The 17771-nt window shown below is 28.1% G+C and overlaps 1 protein-coding gene across 2 annotated transcripts; it reads left to right on the forward strand.

Annotated features, from left to right (window-relative positions):
* Positions 1–10468: 10468 nt before the first annotated feature.
* LOC107934555 (nuclear transcription factor Y subunit A-10) lies at positions 10469–17487 on the forward strand. 2 transcript variants are annotated; one of them, XM_016867011.2, is made up of 6 exons: positions 10469–10622; positions 11150–11433; positions 12554–12666; positions 14284–14358; positions 15450–15590; positions 16719–17487. In XM_016867011.2, exons 2-6 carry the CDS (start codon positions 11178–11180, stop codon positions 17082–17084), a joined length of 951 nt encoding a protein of 316 aa, XP_016722500.1. In that variant the 5' UTR covers positions 10469–10622; positions 11150–11177; the 3' UTR covers positions 17085–17487. The 2 variants fall into 2 exon arrangements, with proteins under 2 accessions (XP_016722500.1, XP_016722502.1); XM_016867013.2 differs by having other exon boundaries at positions 14290–14358.
* The last annotated feature ends 284 nt before the right edge of the window (positions 17488–17771 follow it).

Genomic DNA, 17771 nt, shown 5'->3' on the forward strand with positions numbered 1-17771 from the left:
CCGGCCATGTCTGAATCTGTATACCCAACAAGAACAGGTTTCTCATTGCCGAAACAAAGTTTCATGTTGGAAGTGCCACGAAGATATCTCATAATCCACTTCACTGCATTCCAATGCTCTCTGCCTGGATTAGAAAAAAACCGACTAACTGTACCAACGGCATAAGCCAAGTCTGGTCTCGTGCAAACCATTGCGTACATCAAACTACCCACGGCTGAAGAGTAAGGAATTTTTTGCATCTCTTCCTTCTCCTTTTCTGTGGAAGGACTATGCTTAACACTCAATCTAAAGTGCATAGCAAAGGGAGTATTCACCGCTTTAGCTTTGTCCATACTAAACCTTTGAAGTACTTTCTCAATGTACCTCTCTTGTGATAACCATAATTTCTTGGCCTTTCTATCACGTGTCAGTCTTATGCCAAGAATTTGCTTTGCTGGCCCCAAATCCTTCATTGCAAAGGATTTACTCAACTCTTGTTTCAACTTCTCAATTCTAGAAGCATTCTGACCAACAATAAGCATATCATCAACATAGAGCAAAAGAATAATAAAATCATCACCAGAGAATCTCTTAACAAACACACAATGATCAGAAGTAGTCTTCTTGTAGCCTTGCTCCCCCATAACAGACTCAAATTTCTTGTACCATTGCCTTGGAGCTTGCTTCAAACCATACAAGCTCTTCTTCAATCTGCACACATAGTCCTCTTTCCCTTGTGCAACAAAACCCTCTGGCTGCTCCATGTAAAGCTCTTCTTCCAAGTCACCATGAAGAAAAGCAGTTTTCACATCCATTTGTCCAACCTCTAGGTCATAACAAGCTGCCAAACTCAGTATAGTTCTGATAGAGGACATCTTCACAACCGGAGAAAATATTTCTTCAAAATCAACCCCCTTTTTCTGAGTATAACCCTTGACGACCAATCTAGCTTTGTATCGTGGAGATGAAGACTTCTCTTCTTGCTTCAACCTGTAAACCCACCGATTATTCAAAGCTCTTTTGCCCTTAGGCAGTTTCACTAATTCAAAAGTATGGTTCTCATGCAAGGATTGAAGTTCGTCTTTCATCGCTTCAACCCACTGATCTTTGCATTCACTCTCCATAGCCTCTTCATAACATTCAGGTTCTCCCCCGTCAGTCAAAAGAACATATTCATCAGGAGAATACCTGACAGAAGATCATCGATCTCTGGAAGACCTTCGAAGTGGAACTGCTGGTGGAGCTATAGGTGCTTGTTGTTGATCATTCACAACATCATCCATGGGAGTATCAAAGTCACCTATAGTCTGATGGTCACCACTAACATCACCATGCACATCATCCTGGATAGGATCTGGTGAAGAGTCTAGGGGAACCGGATTCACATCGATCAAGTCACCACTACCTTGTGAATCCACTTTCTCCGTCTTATCAATGTCATCAATGGTCTGATCCTCAATGAAGACAACATCTCTGCTTCTCACGAGTTTCTTCTAAACTGGATCATAGAGTCTATAACCAAACTCACCATCTAGACCATAACCAATAAAAATGCATTGTCGAGCCTTGGCATCCAACTTGGATATTTCATCCTTTGGAACATGAACAAATACTTTACAACCGAACACACGTAGGTGATCATATGACACGTCTTTACCAAACCAAACTCTATCTGGCACATCACCTTTCAAAGGAACACTAGGAGACAGATTTATCACATGTGTCACTGTATTCAAAGCTTCAGCCCAAAACGATCTTGGTAACTTTGCATCTGACAACAAACATCTGACTCTCTCAATCAATGTTCGGTTCATTCTTTCAGCTAACCCATTTAACTGTGGAGTCTGTGGTGGTGTTCTCTGATGTCTGATTCCCTGTCGCAGACAATACTCATGAAACGACCCTGTGTACTCGCCACCATTATCAGTACGAATGCAGTTCAACTTCTTCCCAGTTTCCCTTTCAACTGATGCTTGAAACTGTTTAAACACCTCAAAGACTTGATTTTTAGACTTCAAAGTGTAAACCCATAGCTTTCTTGAACAATCATCAATGAAAGTCACAAAGTAAAGTGCACCACCATGTGATCTTACTTTTATCGGACCACAAACATCTGAATGGACTAACTCTAGCATGGCCTTCGTGAAACGACATGTCATATAAAATTCGCTCATGAAATCCCTAAAATATATATAGAAAAAAAAGACATCAGCTAGTAGGGGTGTAAACGAGACAATATTGCTTGCAAGCTACTTAAGTTCGATTTGAAAAAAATTAAACTCGATTCGATAATTATCGAGCCGAGCTTGAGCTATCGATCAAACTAAATTTAAGCTTAGTAATACTTAACTCGAATGGCTTGCGAACCTTATTTATCTCTTCATATTTTATATTATTAAATTATGTTATTGCACTTAATATATATTATTAACCTTAAGCTTAATTATTAAGCTTAAGTATGAGTACAATAATTGGTAAATGAGGTTAATTGGGTTCGAACTTGAGTAGTTTGAGCTCGTATAAAAAAAAGTTCGTTCGAGCTCAAATCAAGTATCAAGCTTTAGATTTTAAGTTAAGCTTGAGCTTGACAGTATTAAGACTCAACTTGATTACACCCCTACTCGCCAACATCCGTCAATGGCTTGACGTCACTTTGCCTAATCAACTAATGTTGACTAGACCAATACTCCTAACTGACAATCTATCACTTTACCATCTATACCTATAAAGTGGACTATTCATTGATCGAGATTCATACCCAACTAATATCTTTCTATAAATACCTTCCTCACCACAAAGGAAAAGAAGAACTTAACCAGTACTTATTATACAATCATCTTACAAAAATATTCTCCTAACCTTTTTTTATATATCCTAAACTTTTAACTTCAATGACTCTCCCCACCATATACTACCACCCTAATTTACCCAAATATTTTGTAATATTATGAAGAACATTAATTATGTCGTTTTATGTAAAGTGTGAAAGATGATAAGTTTCGGCATCTAGTGTTGTTTATTTAATTAGTTTAACATTCGATGGCGAAGTGATATATATCAATAGAGATGTGCTTTCGAGTACTTGTGGACAATAATTTAGAGAGACAATTGTCATATCTGCTTTGTTCTTTGACATGAAATATCTGCATAATAGAAAAAGCAACATATACAACAATGAGAAAACTACAATATATTAAATTTAAAATCTAGTGTTTCCATCAAAAATATAAAATGTAGTTGTTTGATACGATTTGTCACTATGCATTATAAACTATATAAATATTTGATAATGAGATATTATTTCGATTCAAAATTCATTTTGTGTGTCGATTTTTAATTTAAATTTATTTTAATTTAAGTTTCGTTACATATTAATCATGTTAATTCTAATTGTAATTATCTAAATATATTATTTATAATTGTGATTATACTTATAATCTCTTCACACACATATATTTTTTAATAAAGTAAACTACATATAATTTATAATTTATCACATCAAATGTAAATTTATGTTGCTATAATATTTAATTAGGGGAAAAAAACAAAGTTTTTGCACCAGCTAATCCACTTATGTTTCTTAGTGACATCGCTTTTGCTTCCACCCTAAGCTGCTTTTCAAATAACTATCAAATTAATTTCTTCAAAAAATTAATAATAAAAAAAGTGCAATAAAATCCTCTACGAGTCCGTACATCTAATAATTGAAGGTCTTTAATTATTCAATTTAAGGTTGATTAAATAATATGTTTGTTCTTCACTATATGCAATAATTGAGCTCATGAAACTAAAAAAATAATTATTATATATATTATAGTTAAATTTAACTAATTATTATTAAATAATAATTCAAATCGGGTTCAACTAATCCAATTTCTCATTAAATTATGATTCTTGGACAAAAATTTTAAAATAATCGAATCGGGTCATCAAATCGTCGGCCTAATTAGTTCGATAAAGGAAATTGATCAAACTCAATTTTTTAGCGTAAATGAACTATTTTAAGAGTTAAATGATTTGGTATCTATCTCCAGACTTAACATCATCTGGCTTCTATTTTTATTTTTTGAATTTACATCAGCTAGCTCTTAGAAGGTGCTTTTTTTTTCTTTTTAATTTCTTTAGTAAAGTAAGATTTTTTAGAAAAAGAGCCTATTATGTCCAAATGAGCCGAATGGTGGCGTTTTCAAAGAAAAAAAAATTGCAAAAAAGACGAATTCTTATGAGGTGGAATGCAATATCTAACAGTGCATGGGAGAAACATTATTACTTTGTTTTACGTGAAATTTGTCAAGGATTTTCACTTGGATGGATCTTACGTGTTATGACGAGGACCACCTAATTATTTTGTTAAAATTAGAATATTTATAGTCGATAATACTGATTAATTCTCTTATTAAGTATTTTTTTGGAGAGGTAATCATCTGACCATAAAATATATTTTATTTTCATAGGTGAAGATCGAACCCTTAACCTCATGATTAAGGGATGAGATGAGCAATTACCACATCATGCCTTATGATTAATGTGACACCACTTGAATTTGACATTTCACACGTGGCAATCGTCATAACTCAAGATGGCTTTATTAAAAAATTATTATTGACTGAACTTGTGGTGTAACGATAAAATTAAGGGCTAAGTTAGAAAATTTTTCAAGTGTTAGAATTAAGTTGTATATTTTTATGAAAATTAAAATGTAATTTTATTATTTAATAGTTTATATCTTCATAATTTTTTAAATGACTAAATTAAAATTTTACCATTTTGGATGTTAAAGTACAATTTTATTATATACTAACTTAAAATTTTATAAATGTTAAGTGGCCAAAAGTTAAATTTCCTTTTTTTCTTGGGGGGGGGGGTTGAAGCCCCTGGAGCTGCCCTTGATAAAATATTTTTGTTAAAATGAAATCTTGATAGACATTAAACTAAAATTGTGAATTCTTAAACACTACTCGTTTTTTAACTCGGTAATGGTTAATATGGTTCCAAATTTATTTTTGTTCACATTAATCTCAAAACCTAAAAAAAAAATTATTTCGGTCTCTGAATTTAGATTTAGTTAAAGTGTGATGACTTGGCACTTTAAGATTGTACTACATCATCACCTGAAAATTTAAGAAATTTTATATAATTGAAAATTTCCAAATTTTTAAAAAAAAAATTTAAGTGATAACATGACACTATGAGATTGTACCACATCATATTTTAACAAAATCCAAATTTATGGGATTAAATAAGAATTAAAATGTTTAAGCACTAATATATATATATATATATATCAAATTGATTGAACCAATTATCCTTAATCCAAAACTCAAAAGTCTAATAGATTCAATTTCTAGTACAATTTTTTCAACATTGCTTAAAGAAAAGAAAGGAATCCCAAGTCCCAACTAATACTAGCTATATTTACTAATCCTAGGAATCACAAGTCCTCAACTAATAATCTATTTCTAACATTTTTTATTGGCATAATGATAAAGTTCGTTCTTAATATTTACATTTTATTTTCAATTTGACCCTTACATATTTTTTTAGTTAAATTTAACTATCCGCCTTTCAAAAAGAGTCAATTAAAAATATTAATTAAAACATTATTTTCTAATAATTTTGGTATGACAACCTGCGTGACAACCTATGTGTATTTCATACTAATATGACACAATTTATCTTATATGTCACCTAAACAAATAATTTAAAAATTATAAAATATTCAATAAAAATTATAAATAGTCCATAAAATTTTAAAAAAAATTAACATAAAGTACATGTAAATTTCATACATGTTGCTATTTACTATTAATGCTTCACTGATAGATTTTATGCTTTTTTTTTTTAATAAGATGAGGGGAAATGGTGAAATTATAAAGGTGGGCAGGCGGGGATTCACCTCCCAAAAAAATGAATAATTATAATTTTACCTCTTATAAATAGTAAAATTACATTTTGATCCTAAAAATGAAAACATATGTATAGATCCTTTTAAAAAATGATGAAATCATAAATTAATATATGAAAAAATTATATTTTAATCCCTCAAAAATTTATAATTCAATTTTAACCCTTCGAAGAATATTTCTAGATTCACCCTTGATATCAACCAAGAATTTAATTCAATGAAGTCCCTTATCGCTACACCACAAACCTTAATTGATTTATGCAATTTCTTTGAACAATCTCATTATAAGTTCTGTTAATATCTGCTTTTTTTTTCTACACAATGCCTAGAACTACTCATAATTCCTCCCCAATCCATAAATAGGATGATAATGCACTTCGTGCACTCGAACCCACGTCCTCTTACATTAGCAATAATGCTCATACCAATCGAGTTAATACTCAATCGGCTGATTTATGCATCTTTAGTTGTAGAGATATTATAGTTTTGTTTGCGTTAATTATTTTCATAATTACTAATTAATGAAAAAAGTACCTTTTTGTTTTGTTGATTTTCTTTCTTCTTAGTGTCAAAGATAAGTGAAAAGGGTCAAGTTAGTTCAACAAAACAGGTTGAAAGAAAATTAAATTTGAAGAAAAGAAAGTTAAACCACATGTTTTTTATGGTCATTTCAGTTTTTGCACCCCATAAGTTTTGCTAAATTAAAATTCGAGGTTTAATTCAATTAATTCATATAATTACTTTTAAGAATGGGGTATTAAAGTGATTTAAAATTTAAAATATGTCGAACCCAAATTTTTGCAAATCTTTCTTTTTTTTAATTGTTTAATGTGCTGAACTAATTTACTTGAAAGGTCATTTTCAATCTTACTTATGCCTTGTTATCATTATCAAAATTGTACAAAAATCAGATAAACAAAAATGGAAAAAAAATTCTTGAAAAAAGCCAATTAGATCAACAACTTTAAAAAGCTTGACCAATTTTGTAAGCAAAGGTGAATTTTTCAATAGTTTCCACTTTGTGGATGAAAATAAAACAACAATTTGAAAAATAATATATGAAGAGTTAAATGGGTGGTTATTATTTGAAAAATAAAACAACAATTTGTACAATTATTTGTCCGAATTCATTATAAATGAGTGTAAAATTATAATAAAAAAACTAAATAGTAAATTTTAACTCTTTTACAATTTGAATATGTTTTGATTCTTTTTAATAATATAGTCCCTAAATTGATTCATTAATAATAGAGGGATTACTTTAATCTTGTCCTTATAATACAGGGACCTCCTAAGGAATTTAACCCTTAAAATATGTACAACCCACCATTAGTTTTAATTATCAAACAGTGGCTCAAATAAGACAATGGACGTTTGTTGCAACCTTTACATCATGGGTCTAATCCAAGGCTTTACCTACTAAAATGTCACATTTGTAGAAGTGAAACTAAATAATTTAAAGAAGAAAACATTTAACGTGATGTTGACGACAATTTTGATGTCGTATTTAAGGATTATTTTCCATATCTTTTGTCCACATTCATACACACTACACTCTATGTTTAATTTAGGTTTTCTTTGGGAAGAAAATTTTTATTTTGGTTTAAATAAACAAACAAACAAAAATTAATTGGGTTAATGATTGGATTACATTTTAAAAAAATAAAAACGTAAAAATTAAGTCTCAAATTTTATTAAAATATTAACGGAATTCGATTTAAGAAAAACTATTTGATTAAAATACGCATACTACCAATTTATGAATTTAAATTCCATCAATCTTATTAAAAATATTAAATTTAAATTCCATAAAAATTATCAGCTTAAATAATAATGTGATTTTTAAATTAACATAATTATTCGAATAACATATAATTTTTTATTAATCGAATATAATTAACTAGGTTTTCGCATAATCTTAATTATGCCAAAGGGATGAAGGAAAAGTATATTTTGAAGTATATGCTTTACAATATACTTCAATCTCCAAAATATTTGTTGCTTACCTTGAAATGTGGCATATATTCACCACTCACTGACATATTACTTAGGAAAATATTAATTAGTGTTTAATAGTTTTGGTTAATATATATAATTGGGTTCGATCGGGAATAAAACATATTCTGTGATCAGTTATTTATTTTTTCAGAAAACACCTATGGTGAGGGAATTAATCATTGCTACCGATTATAAGCACCCTAATTTCAAAATTTCAATCAATCATATTCTAACAATAATAAATTTACCCGCCTTCTGAATGCTTAATGCTATTTTTGTAATAAAAAAAAAACTTCATATTATTACTTTAACTACAACAACTAGTGATGTAATTGATTTGGATTTATTAATAATATTATAAAAAAATAGGAGAAAAATTATATCAAATAAAATAAGAGAGATTAAATCTTAAATGTTAAGATAATAAAAGGATTAAATCCATAATTAGGACAAATAACTTTCAAGGATTACACTATGGTAAAATCAAGGTTAAAATAAATGTACTCTTCTTAAATTTAGAATTTAGTCATTATACTTTTATATCTAAGAATTTAGTCTCCCTATTTTTCAGATTTCAAAATTCAGGTGTAACTATTAACACTGTTAATATTATTTTGTTAAATTAAGTTCATTATTACGTCACTTTTTTAGTTACGTTACTACCAAGTGACTTTTTTTTTATTTTCAAAATGTTACACCAAAAAATTTAACAGTGTTCCCAATTAGACCTAAATTTTGAAAAATCTAAAAAATAGAGAGACAAAATTCCTGAAATTAGAAGTACAAAAATTAAAATTTTAAATTTAGAAAAAAGATACAGGGACCCGTGGCGTATTTTAACCTAAAATCAAACAGTTGCACTTTGTACTATAAAAGTAGGTGTGTGGGTTAAAATATTTGATATTTCCCAAAAGTTTGGCCATTTTTACTTAATTGAAGAACCCAAGACTCTTTTGTTTGGAGGTAGAAAAATTGGTGGTCCACAACCCTCACCCTTACCTTTAAGTATTCAATAAAATAATAATAACAACTAAGAAAAAGGTATGAACTAATGGAGTTCTGACAATCTCATTTGTTTTTCTTCACTACCTTTAATATTTTATTTGGCTTATTATTTAGTATATTATGGACGAAATTATAATATGATAACACGTGTCTCATTTGTTTATTTTTGTAGATTTTTTAATATATTTTAAGAAAATATGTTATTATTTTAATGGGATTTTTTTGGCAGTGTACCTGCAAATAAATCTTTTATATTATTATATTATGGGTGGAAGAATTTTTTTTTTGTAAAATTTATATTTAAAAAAGTTAAATTATAGGTGGAATAGTAATATATATATGTATAAATCTTTATTAATATCATGTTTGATTCTCAAATATTTATATATGTTTGGTTATTAATGTAATAATACGAAAGAAATTTTAGTTAATACATATGTGCTAAAATAATTAAATATAAATAAAGATTAAATAATACTAATTTAAAAATTAAAATTATAAAAAAAATAAAGCCTCTTCGAAATAAATAAAAGAAATCATTTTCTTTATAAAAAATAAGTCATGTGAAACGTATAAAATTATTGATTGAAATTAATTTATTGTTAGTTTATGTACCAAAACATATGTGAAAAAGAATAATATTCTTACTAAAGTTGGTATTAGTTTTCTTAAAAAATTGTTTTTAAATAATATTCTTACTCGTGACACACAACTCAACAAAAGATTTTATTATAAGAGAAATGATTGTATGAAATTCCACGTCATTCTTATTCATTTCTAGTAAGAGAATGGTAAATCAGATTTTTTCCTCTTAATTTTTAATATTTTTAGATGAATTTGAATTTTTTTCAGGAAGAAAAAGCTAAAAATGTTAAAACTATAATATATAGATAAATATTAATTAATTATACTTATTAAAACAATAATAATAAATATTTAGTTAAAATATGTCATAAGTTAATCTACTCTTCAAAATTTTAAAATTTAGCGTCTATGTTTTTATTTCCAAAAATTCAGTCTTTCACTTTCCAAATTTTAAAATTCAGGTCTAATTATTAATACTGTTATTTTTTTATTAAAATTTTTTGTGTGAGATTTTGAAATTTTAAAAAAAAATGTTCACTTGATAGTCATGTAACTAAAAAAATAACATTGTAATAAACTTGAATTTAACATGTTAACCGTTGAACCTGGAATTTAGAATTTGAAAAGTCTAGATTCTAAAAAATAAAAATTCAAAGAGTACAAAAATTTATGACATACTTTAATTAGGATTTTATTATAATATAAAGATAGATTTTTATTTTTTCTGATAAAATACAAAAACAGGCAAAGCTCAAATAACAAACATAATTAACGCAACTCAACCTCAAGCCCAAGCCACACTTGAGTGATGAACACATTGACCATCAAGCCTTCCATAAACAAAGTTTTATTAAAAATAAAAGCTTTACATTATTTAATGTTTTTATTTTCAATTATTATTGTATTGTTCATGGTACAAAGAAACTTCGCATGAAAATAAAAGATGATTGGTAAATGGTGAGTATTCTTTTTTCATATAATAAATTACACGCACTTGTAAGTTGTAAGCTTTATTATCAATGGCCGTCACTCGTCTTTTTCTCTAATGCTTTTTTTTGCTTAAAATTATACCGACATGACTCCTAACTATAGGGATTTCTCTGCCTTTCTTTACTAAATCTCTTCATCTTTCTCTTTATGTTGCTCTTATGTTAGTCCTTCTCCTCTTTCTTCTTCTACTATTTACTTATTTTGTTTAGTCTGTGATGATCTCTTTGTGTCTGCTTTATTGATCTCTTTAAAGATTTTTGGGTTTATTTTTCTTTTAACTTGATTCATCTTTGTTGTTTAGATATGGGGTTTTTGAGTTTCTTTTTTCTTTTTTTGTATTTTCAATGATTTGAGGATCGGCAAAGATCTTGTATTTATTTTTGCTAATGTTAAAATTCGAGTTTCAGATTCGTTTACGAAGATATAAACCAACTGAATTAAATTCTAGATTTTTTTTTACTTTTAGATTTTATTTGTCTTCGTTAGATTTTGCCTTTTGAAGTTAAAATTCGAGCTTTAAATTTGCTAAATGCTAATGATTTTTAACTGTGATTTTATGAATCAACTGAAAATAGATTCTGGGTTTATTTTAAAATTTAATAAATAACTTAGTTTCTAGATTTTTTTTATATGGTTTTTTTAGTAAAATTCTGTGATAATTGTTTGATTTGTTGTTTAATTTTGTAGGAAAAAGAGTTTGAATAATTGAAACATAATGCAAACTCTGCATCTTAAAGAATATGGTGGGATTGGGAATCATCCAATGGGACAACTGGCCTCAGTTCCACCATCATCATTGCCAACACTGCCATGGTGTAGTGTTTTAGGATCTCATCAATCTCTACATGGAGGGGAGGCTTTTGGTGCTCAATTGAAGCCCTTTTTAATGGAACATCCCTCTAATGGTGACCAAGTTCTTTCATCCAAACAACTGAATAAAGGGAATACTGCTCAATTCACTATTTTCCCAGGTAAATCTCATCCTAATTTCTAGTTTTTCTTTGTTTTAGAAAATGGATTATTACGAATTTATATTTTATGTATTGGAAACAAAGATTTATGCAGAATAAGATTATATGAATTTATAGATTTTCAATTTGATTAGAGATTGTTATCCAACTTTGAACATTCCAAGTTAAAATTCAATGAGAAATAACAACGTTATGTGGTCATATACATGTATATATATATAACATTTATGTTTGATAAGTATTCAGATTTGGTTACTTGAGTATGGTCAAAAGTTGTTACTATTAACAAAGTCAATGTCTTGTTATGGAAGTAAATCGAAACAATAATTTTTTATTTCTTTTCTGATGTAAATTTCAGTCAATACTAATTGTTCCGGTCTATTTCGGTCTGTAATGGTACATATCAACTCTTACCGATTGGTACAAGACTTAAATATCCTAAACTAAAATTTTCATACTTTTATCTTAACTTTTCTTCCTTTTTATAATTAAATTTACAAATATGATATGATCATTTAATTAAGTTGCTGACGTAATTAATAATTTTAAAATTAATTTTTACATAAATATATTTATATGTGTTATTGAGATATATTTATATATAATATATATGAAAAATATTTAAAAATATTGATTAATCCAAAACAATATATTAAAAATATCGATATTAATATATACGAAACAAAAATGATACATCTAGCGATACTGTAATTACTACCTTACTTGGTACTATAGTATTGGTAAACAGATCATATTTGTTGTGATATTTATTTTATTTTTAAATCTAATTATAAAATATAAAAATGATTAAGAATAAATATTAAGCATTTTAAAATCTTGTACCAATCAATATGGGCTGATATACAAACGTACAAGTTGATATTAACTAAAATAAACCGAAACACATCAAAACAACCGCAACAAATCGTAATTTGATTGAAATAAAACTTTAAATACTTGATACTAGTTTAATACGTACCTACCAATACAACACCGACAATCGAACAATCTTTTTTTTTTAAAAAATTATCAACTAAACCCGTGCCGAACAGATATCCATATCCAGATAACAAACATCTATACATGAATCACTAATCAGCAAAGTGGTGATCATATTCAGGTGATTGCAAAAATTCAGGGGATGAGCATAATAAACCTCAGGCAGTCACCTCTCTGCAATCAGATCCTTCAGAAAATGGTGCTCGCTTTGAACTGGGATTTGGTCAGCACATGGTACTTCTCATAAACTTTTTCAATAAATATGTGCATTCGTGCTATGTTTAGGTTGTTTTCTTGAGAATGATATACGTAAACTTTAAAAAATTTTAATTACAATTTTTAAATTATTGGTGTTATATCGATAAAGTCTTTCCGTTATTAAAATCGTTAATTTAACTGTTAAATGAGATGTCGGATTTTATGTGACATAATTTAAAATAAAAATTTTAAAGAAAAATAAATATTGTAAAAATAAATATTATAAGAATATTATCTTGAAGTTTTTGAAATTAGTACAGAATCTATATTCACACTCTTTCTTCTTGTTTTTAGTTTTACTTTATTTTTAGTTTTTAATGTTGCAACATTTTTTTTTAAATTTTCATTTTACATAAGATTTTGTGTCATTTAATGGTTATATTAATGGTTTCAATAACTGAATGACATGATTGATTAAATCTTTCATAGTTTGAGGATGTAATTTGAACTTTTTGAAATTTGGGGACCAATTTAGAATGATGGTCATAATTTGAGGAACATGCATGGTGCAATTAGCTCTTTTTTCATGGCCTTTTTTACACAATGTTTAGTTTTGCCCACCATAATCCCCAAACTTTTAAATCGGAAGAGAAACACGTTTAAGCACGCTTGAACCCATGTCATTTATATTATTGTAATAATAATGGTTCCAACAACTTTATATATATAGTCAACACTTTGTACAACAACTTTGTTTGTCTACTAAGATTTTAGATACTACAGAGGGATGACTACACTTGTTGTAACATTTGAGATTCAGATCATATCTGACTTTTTTTTAAATTAAATTAAAATCTATAACATATTATTATTATTAATTGGGAGGGATCTACTTACACTGATATAAAATTTAAGTGGTTTTATACCTTTCCATAACTTCTTATAGAATTAATATTTTAACAATCCAATCGTTGAATTTACCAATATATTTGTACTTTTCATGCATGTAAAATTTTGAATCGGTTTGATATCTCTATCATATTAATCTAAAATATTATTGATGTTATATATATTTAACGGTTGATTTTTTTAAATAAAATGAATAGTTAGAAAATTTTAATTTATACCAAACTTGATGTGCATTATTTACATAGATAGAGCATGAAATATGACAGTTGGATTATTAAGATATTAAATGTATAAAAACCGCGGAAGGGTGTCAAATCACTTAAGTTTTACACCGATGTATGTGAATCTCTCCTCTTGTAAATTAGTAAGATTTGTATAATATATATATATTAAATGTACAAATATACTTATGATTATTAAAGATTAATTTCATTCATTAAAATATGATTAACAGATTTTTTATGTAAAATTTAAATGTTTCATTAAAAAAATATCTTAATTAAAATTTATAATTTTCATTTTAGTTGAGAAAAGAATTAATTTCACTAAGATGTGAGACAAAAGAGGATGTTGCAGAAAACTAGTTTAGTAAAGAGTATGCTTCATAATTTACGATTGTCGCTATTATAAATAAAATAACAGTGGTAAAATAAAATATAAAAATTTAATTCTATAATAAATTTGACTGTTAGAACTGAATATTATTATATAAAAGACTGAGTTTATTTATTTGGTTGTGAAAAGTTGCAGGCATCTGCAAAATATCCTTACATGGATCAATTATATGGAGTTTTCTCAACTTATGGAGCTCAAATTTCGGTTCGTCTTTCATTATCTTTGGCTACCAGATTCTTCAGATTATATTGTTAGCATATATGATTTAATTATATATATATATACACACAAGAACATATGATCCTCAAAAAATGTACTCAGTTTGAATACATGCATCTGATATTCATTTGAACATGGAGGACCTTAATTGAGTACTTTTTTAAATAAATTAGATAATACAATAATTTTCTAACCTTATTGAGTAGATTTTAGACCTCCGATAGAAATAAATTATATCTTCACGTTCTAACTTTAATTGTTTGGAGGATCTATTTGGAATATGTGTAAGTTAGAGGGGTAAAAGTATTATGGATGTCTCTTATCAACATTTTGTATCATTTACTCAAAAAATGGGTAATTTTTCCATGTACTGTAAATTTTTCATTCATTTCTATTATTAAAAACTGGTGTGGCTAATAAAATAACCAGATAGTTACACAGGTTGTGCCACATGCATCTTATGCTTACTTATAAAGACCATTTTTTATTAGTAAAATTGGATGAAATTTTAGCAAAAGGATCAGTTTACTCTTTGATCAATGTATAGGGACTGATTTTTTTTAATTAGAAGAAACAAAATATAATTACCTCCGTAATACTTAAGTTCTATTAGAATATTTAGTTATGTATAGGAGACTATAATCTTTCAAATATATGGTCATATTTATAAATTTGAGAATACACTTATCATTGGAAGGTCCTTGCACTATATGCATTTTTGGCCTATTAATCATCTCTTATAGTTTGATTATTTTTAGTACATCTATTTTTCAAAATAAATATTCTTAATCTTGAGAATAATTTTTCTATGAATTTCGTCGAACAATTTGAAATAATTTTTTTAATAAGTGATGGTGTGATATATCCATTTCAATAGTCTTTTGTCGTTGGATAAGTATTATACATAGATTTTATATAAAATTTGACGTATCCAAAATATAATTTTTATTTGGCACTCATCCAATTTATGTGTACCACAATGACATAATCTATTTGATAATTCATATTTTTTATGATAGTATTTAAGCTATTTTATCATATTCTAATAGTATTTAAAGTGTTTTTATTTAAAATAGGGTCGTGTAATGCTGCCATTGAACATGGCATCCGAAGAGGGACCAATATATGTAAATGCTAAGCAATACAAGGGAATCATGAGGCGTCGGCAATCTCGTGCAAAGGCTGTGCTTCAGAATAAATTGTCTAAAGCTCGAAAGGTACGTATGATTTACATGAATGTGATTTCGAAAAAAACAATTTGTTTACATGAAAATGATTACTTCTTTTATATGAACATGTTGAATTAATCAAATTAATTCATCCATTTGTAGAATTCATAAATTTATGAAGTGAGATGACATGATATTTAGATATTGTGTTGAGTTTAGGGGATTAAATTAAAAACTTTTATCAAGTTTTAAGATTAATGTGGATTAAAATAAAAAATAGGGTTCAAAATGGAAAAAGTTAATGAGTTCAATCTTTTACTTTTTTTTTAAAGAAAATGCGTTTGAGAATTTGGGTATTTCCATTTCTTTTACTAGATGTTTATGTCAGCTATGTTACTTATTTTTTGTGCAAGTATCGGATATGAGTATGTATTTAAAATGGGTATATTCATTTTTCTCATGTACTTGAAGGATTAGGAATATACCCTCAACACGTATAAAATATGTGTCAAACACAAATACTTTAAAAAAATAAAAAAGAAAAGTCGAAGCTATTACATCGAGCTCCTAAACAATGGGTCATTAGTCATAGTTAGACTTTTTATAACTGAATTCTCGGTAAAAGTATCATGGAGGCAATTGTACTAGGAATAAGATTGTATTTTGCCCTCTTAACTCAAAAACTGGACAAATTAGTCGTTGTATATTAGATTAAAGAGTAAATTAATCATTTCTATTAAAATTTCATCCTGACACCAGCCATGCCAGTTTTGAACAATAGAAATGGATAGAGTTTTTAACAAAATGACCAATTTGCTTTTTTATCTAATGTACAAGGACTGGTTTGCCCAGTTTTTAGTAGTAGGGGCAAAATACAATCTAACTCCTAGTACAAGGGTCTCCATGATACTTTTACCCTGAATTCTCACTTTTCTTCTTCAATACCCCCATAGCATACACATCATCCATGGTTCAATATCCCATTCCACATGCCAAATTTATGATATTCTTCATTCAGTTAGATGAAAAACTCCACAAAGTCTTAATTTGAAAGCCCTAAACTACTCTTGGTCATAATTTAAGTCAAGAACAAAATCACATGATTTTCCACTAGAAAATTTCCAATGTCTTAATGTATAACAAATATATTAAGGTTTATACTTTTGAATTTCACAGCCATATATGCACTACTCTCGCCACCTACACGCAATGCGCCGACCAAGGGGTTGTGGTGGCCGGTTCCTGAATACCCGAGGCTCAGGCTCCGACAAAGACGACACTGCAACAAAGAAAGCCACTCAAGGACTGATGTCGAACCGTTCCTGTTCATCCGATAGTGGAACCTTGAACTCATCCAAGGGACCAACACATTCAGGGTCCTCAGAGGTCACTAGTATTTACTCAAGGAGAGACCTTGATCACCACTTCCTAATCGATCATCTTGGATTATCGGTCCACTCTATCTCATCGATGATCAATAATCAACGTGGAGGCACGATTACAGTTGCAACGGCAGACAACTGTTGCAACCTAAAAGTTTGATATCAATGGAGGGGAAAATTGTGGGATTTGGTGCTACCTTTTTGCACCAAAAAAACACCGCTTTTCCCCTTTAGCAATCAATGGAAGTAACTTGGTTTTGCAATTAACTGTTACAGGGTCTTTTGCAATACAGGTTTTGGTTGCTAGGCAAATCATTCTTGGCTCAACTTAAGTAAGCTCTTCTTTACCAATGGTTGAAGATGCTGAAACTTCAAAATATATATATGGATCAGACTATAAAATGGGGTGTTTCCATTTGATCCAATGATAAGCTTTGAAAGTTTGGTTATGGTGTTTGTAATCTTAAATTTGCAGAATTTGTGGTGGATGATTATGGTGTGGTGCTGTTGTGAAAATAATGTACTGTAAACTTTAATATAATGTGTGTTTCATGTTTGGATTATTATTTTCTTTTATGAATTATTATTTTCTATATAAACTATTAATTTTTTTTAATTTCATATAGTCTTGTATTTCATTTATTTATTTCTTATTTCTTAAAATAATATTAATTAATGATATCCGACAATTTTTTAAATCCGTTTATAATTTTCCATTAAAAATATTAAAATTATGTTTATGTTTGTTTGTTTAAAAGTATGTGTTTGAGTTCTTTAAAATTAAATAAATTTGATCATGAATATTAAATAAGCATGTTTTCATTTATAAGTACATAATTGAATATGT

Source organism: Gossypium hirsutum, chromosome D11, assembly GCF_007990345.1.
Source record: "Gossypium hirsutum isolate 1008001.06 chromosome D11, Gossypium_hirsutum_v2.1, whole genome shotgun sequence".
NCBI classification, from domain to species: Eukaryota; Viridiplantae; Streptophyta; class Magnoliopsida; order Malvales; family Malvaceae; genus Gossypium; species Gossypium hirsutum.

Bases quoted from the DNA above. Each gene is read 5' to 3' on its own strand.
- LOC107934555 (XM_016867011.2), top strand. From the start codon at position 11,178: ATGCAAACTCTGCATCTTAAAGAATATGGTGGGATTGGGAATCATCCA. The intron at 11,434-12,553 runs GTAAATCTCATC...GATCATATTCAG, and splicing joins TCAATTCACTATTTTCCCAG to GTGATTGCAAAAATTCAGGG. The intron at 14,359-15,449 runs GTTCGTCTTTCA...TATTTAAAATAG, and splicing joins CTTATGGAGCTCAAATTTCG to GGTCGTGTAATGCTGCCATT.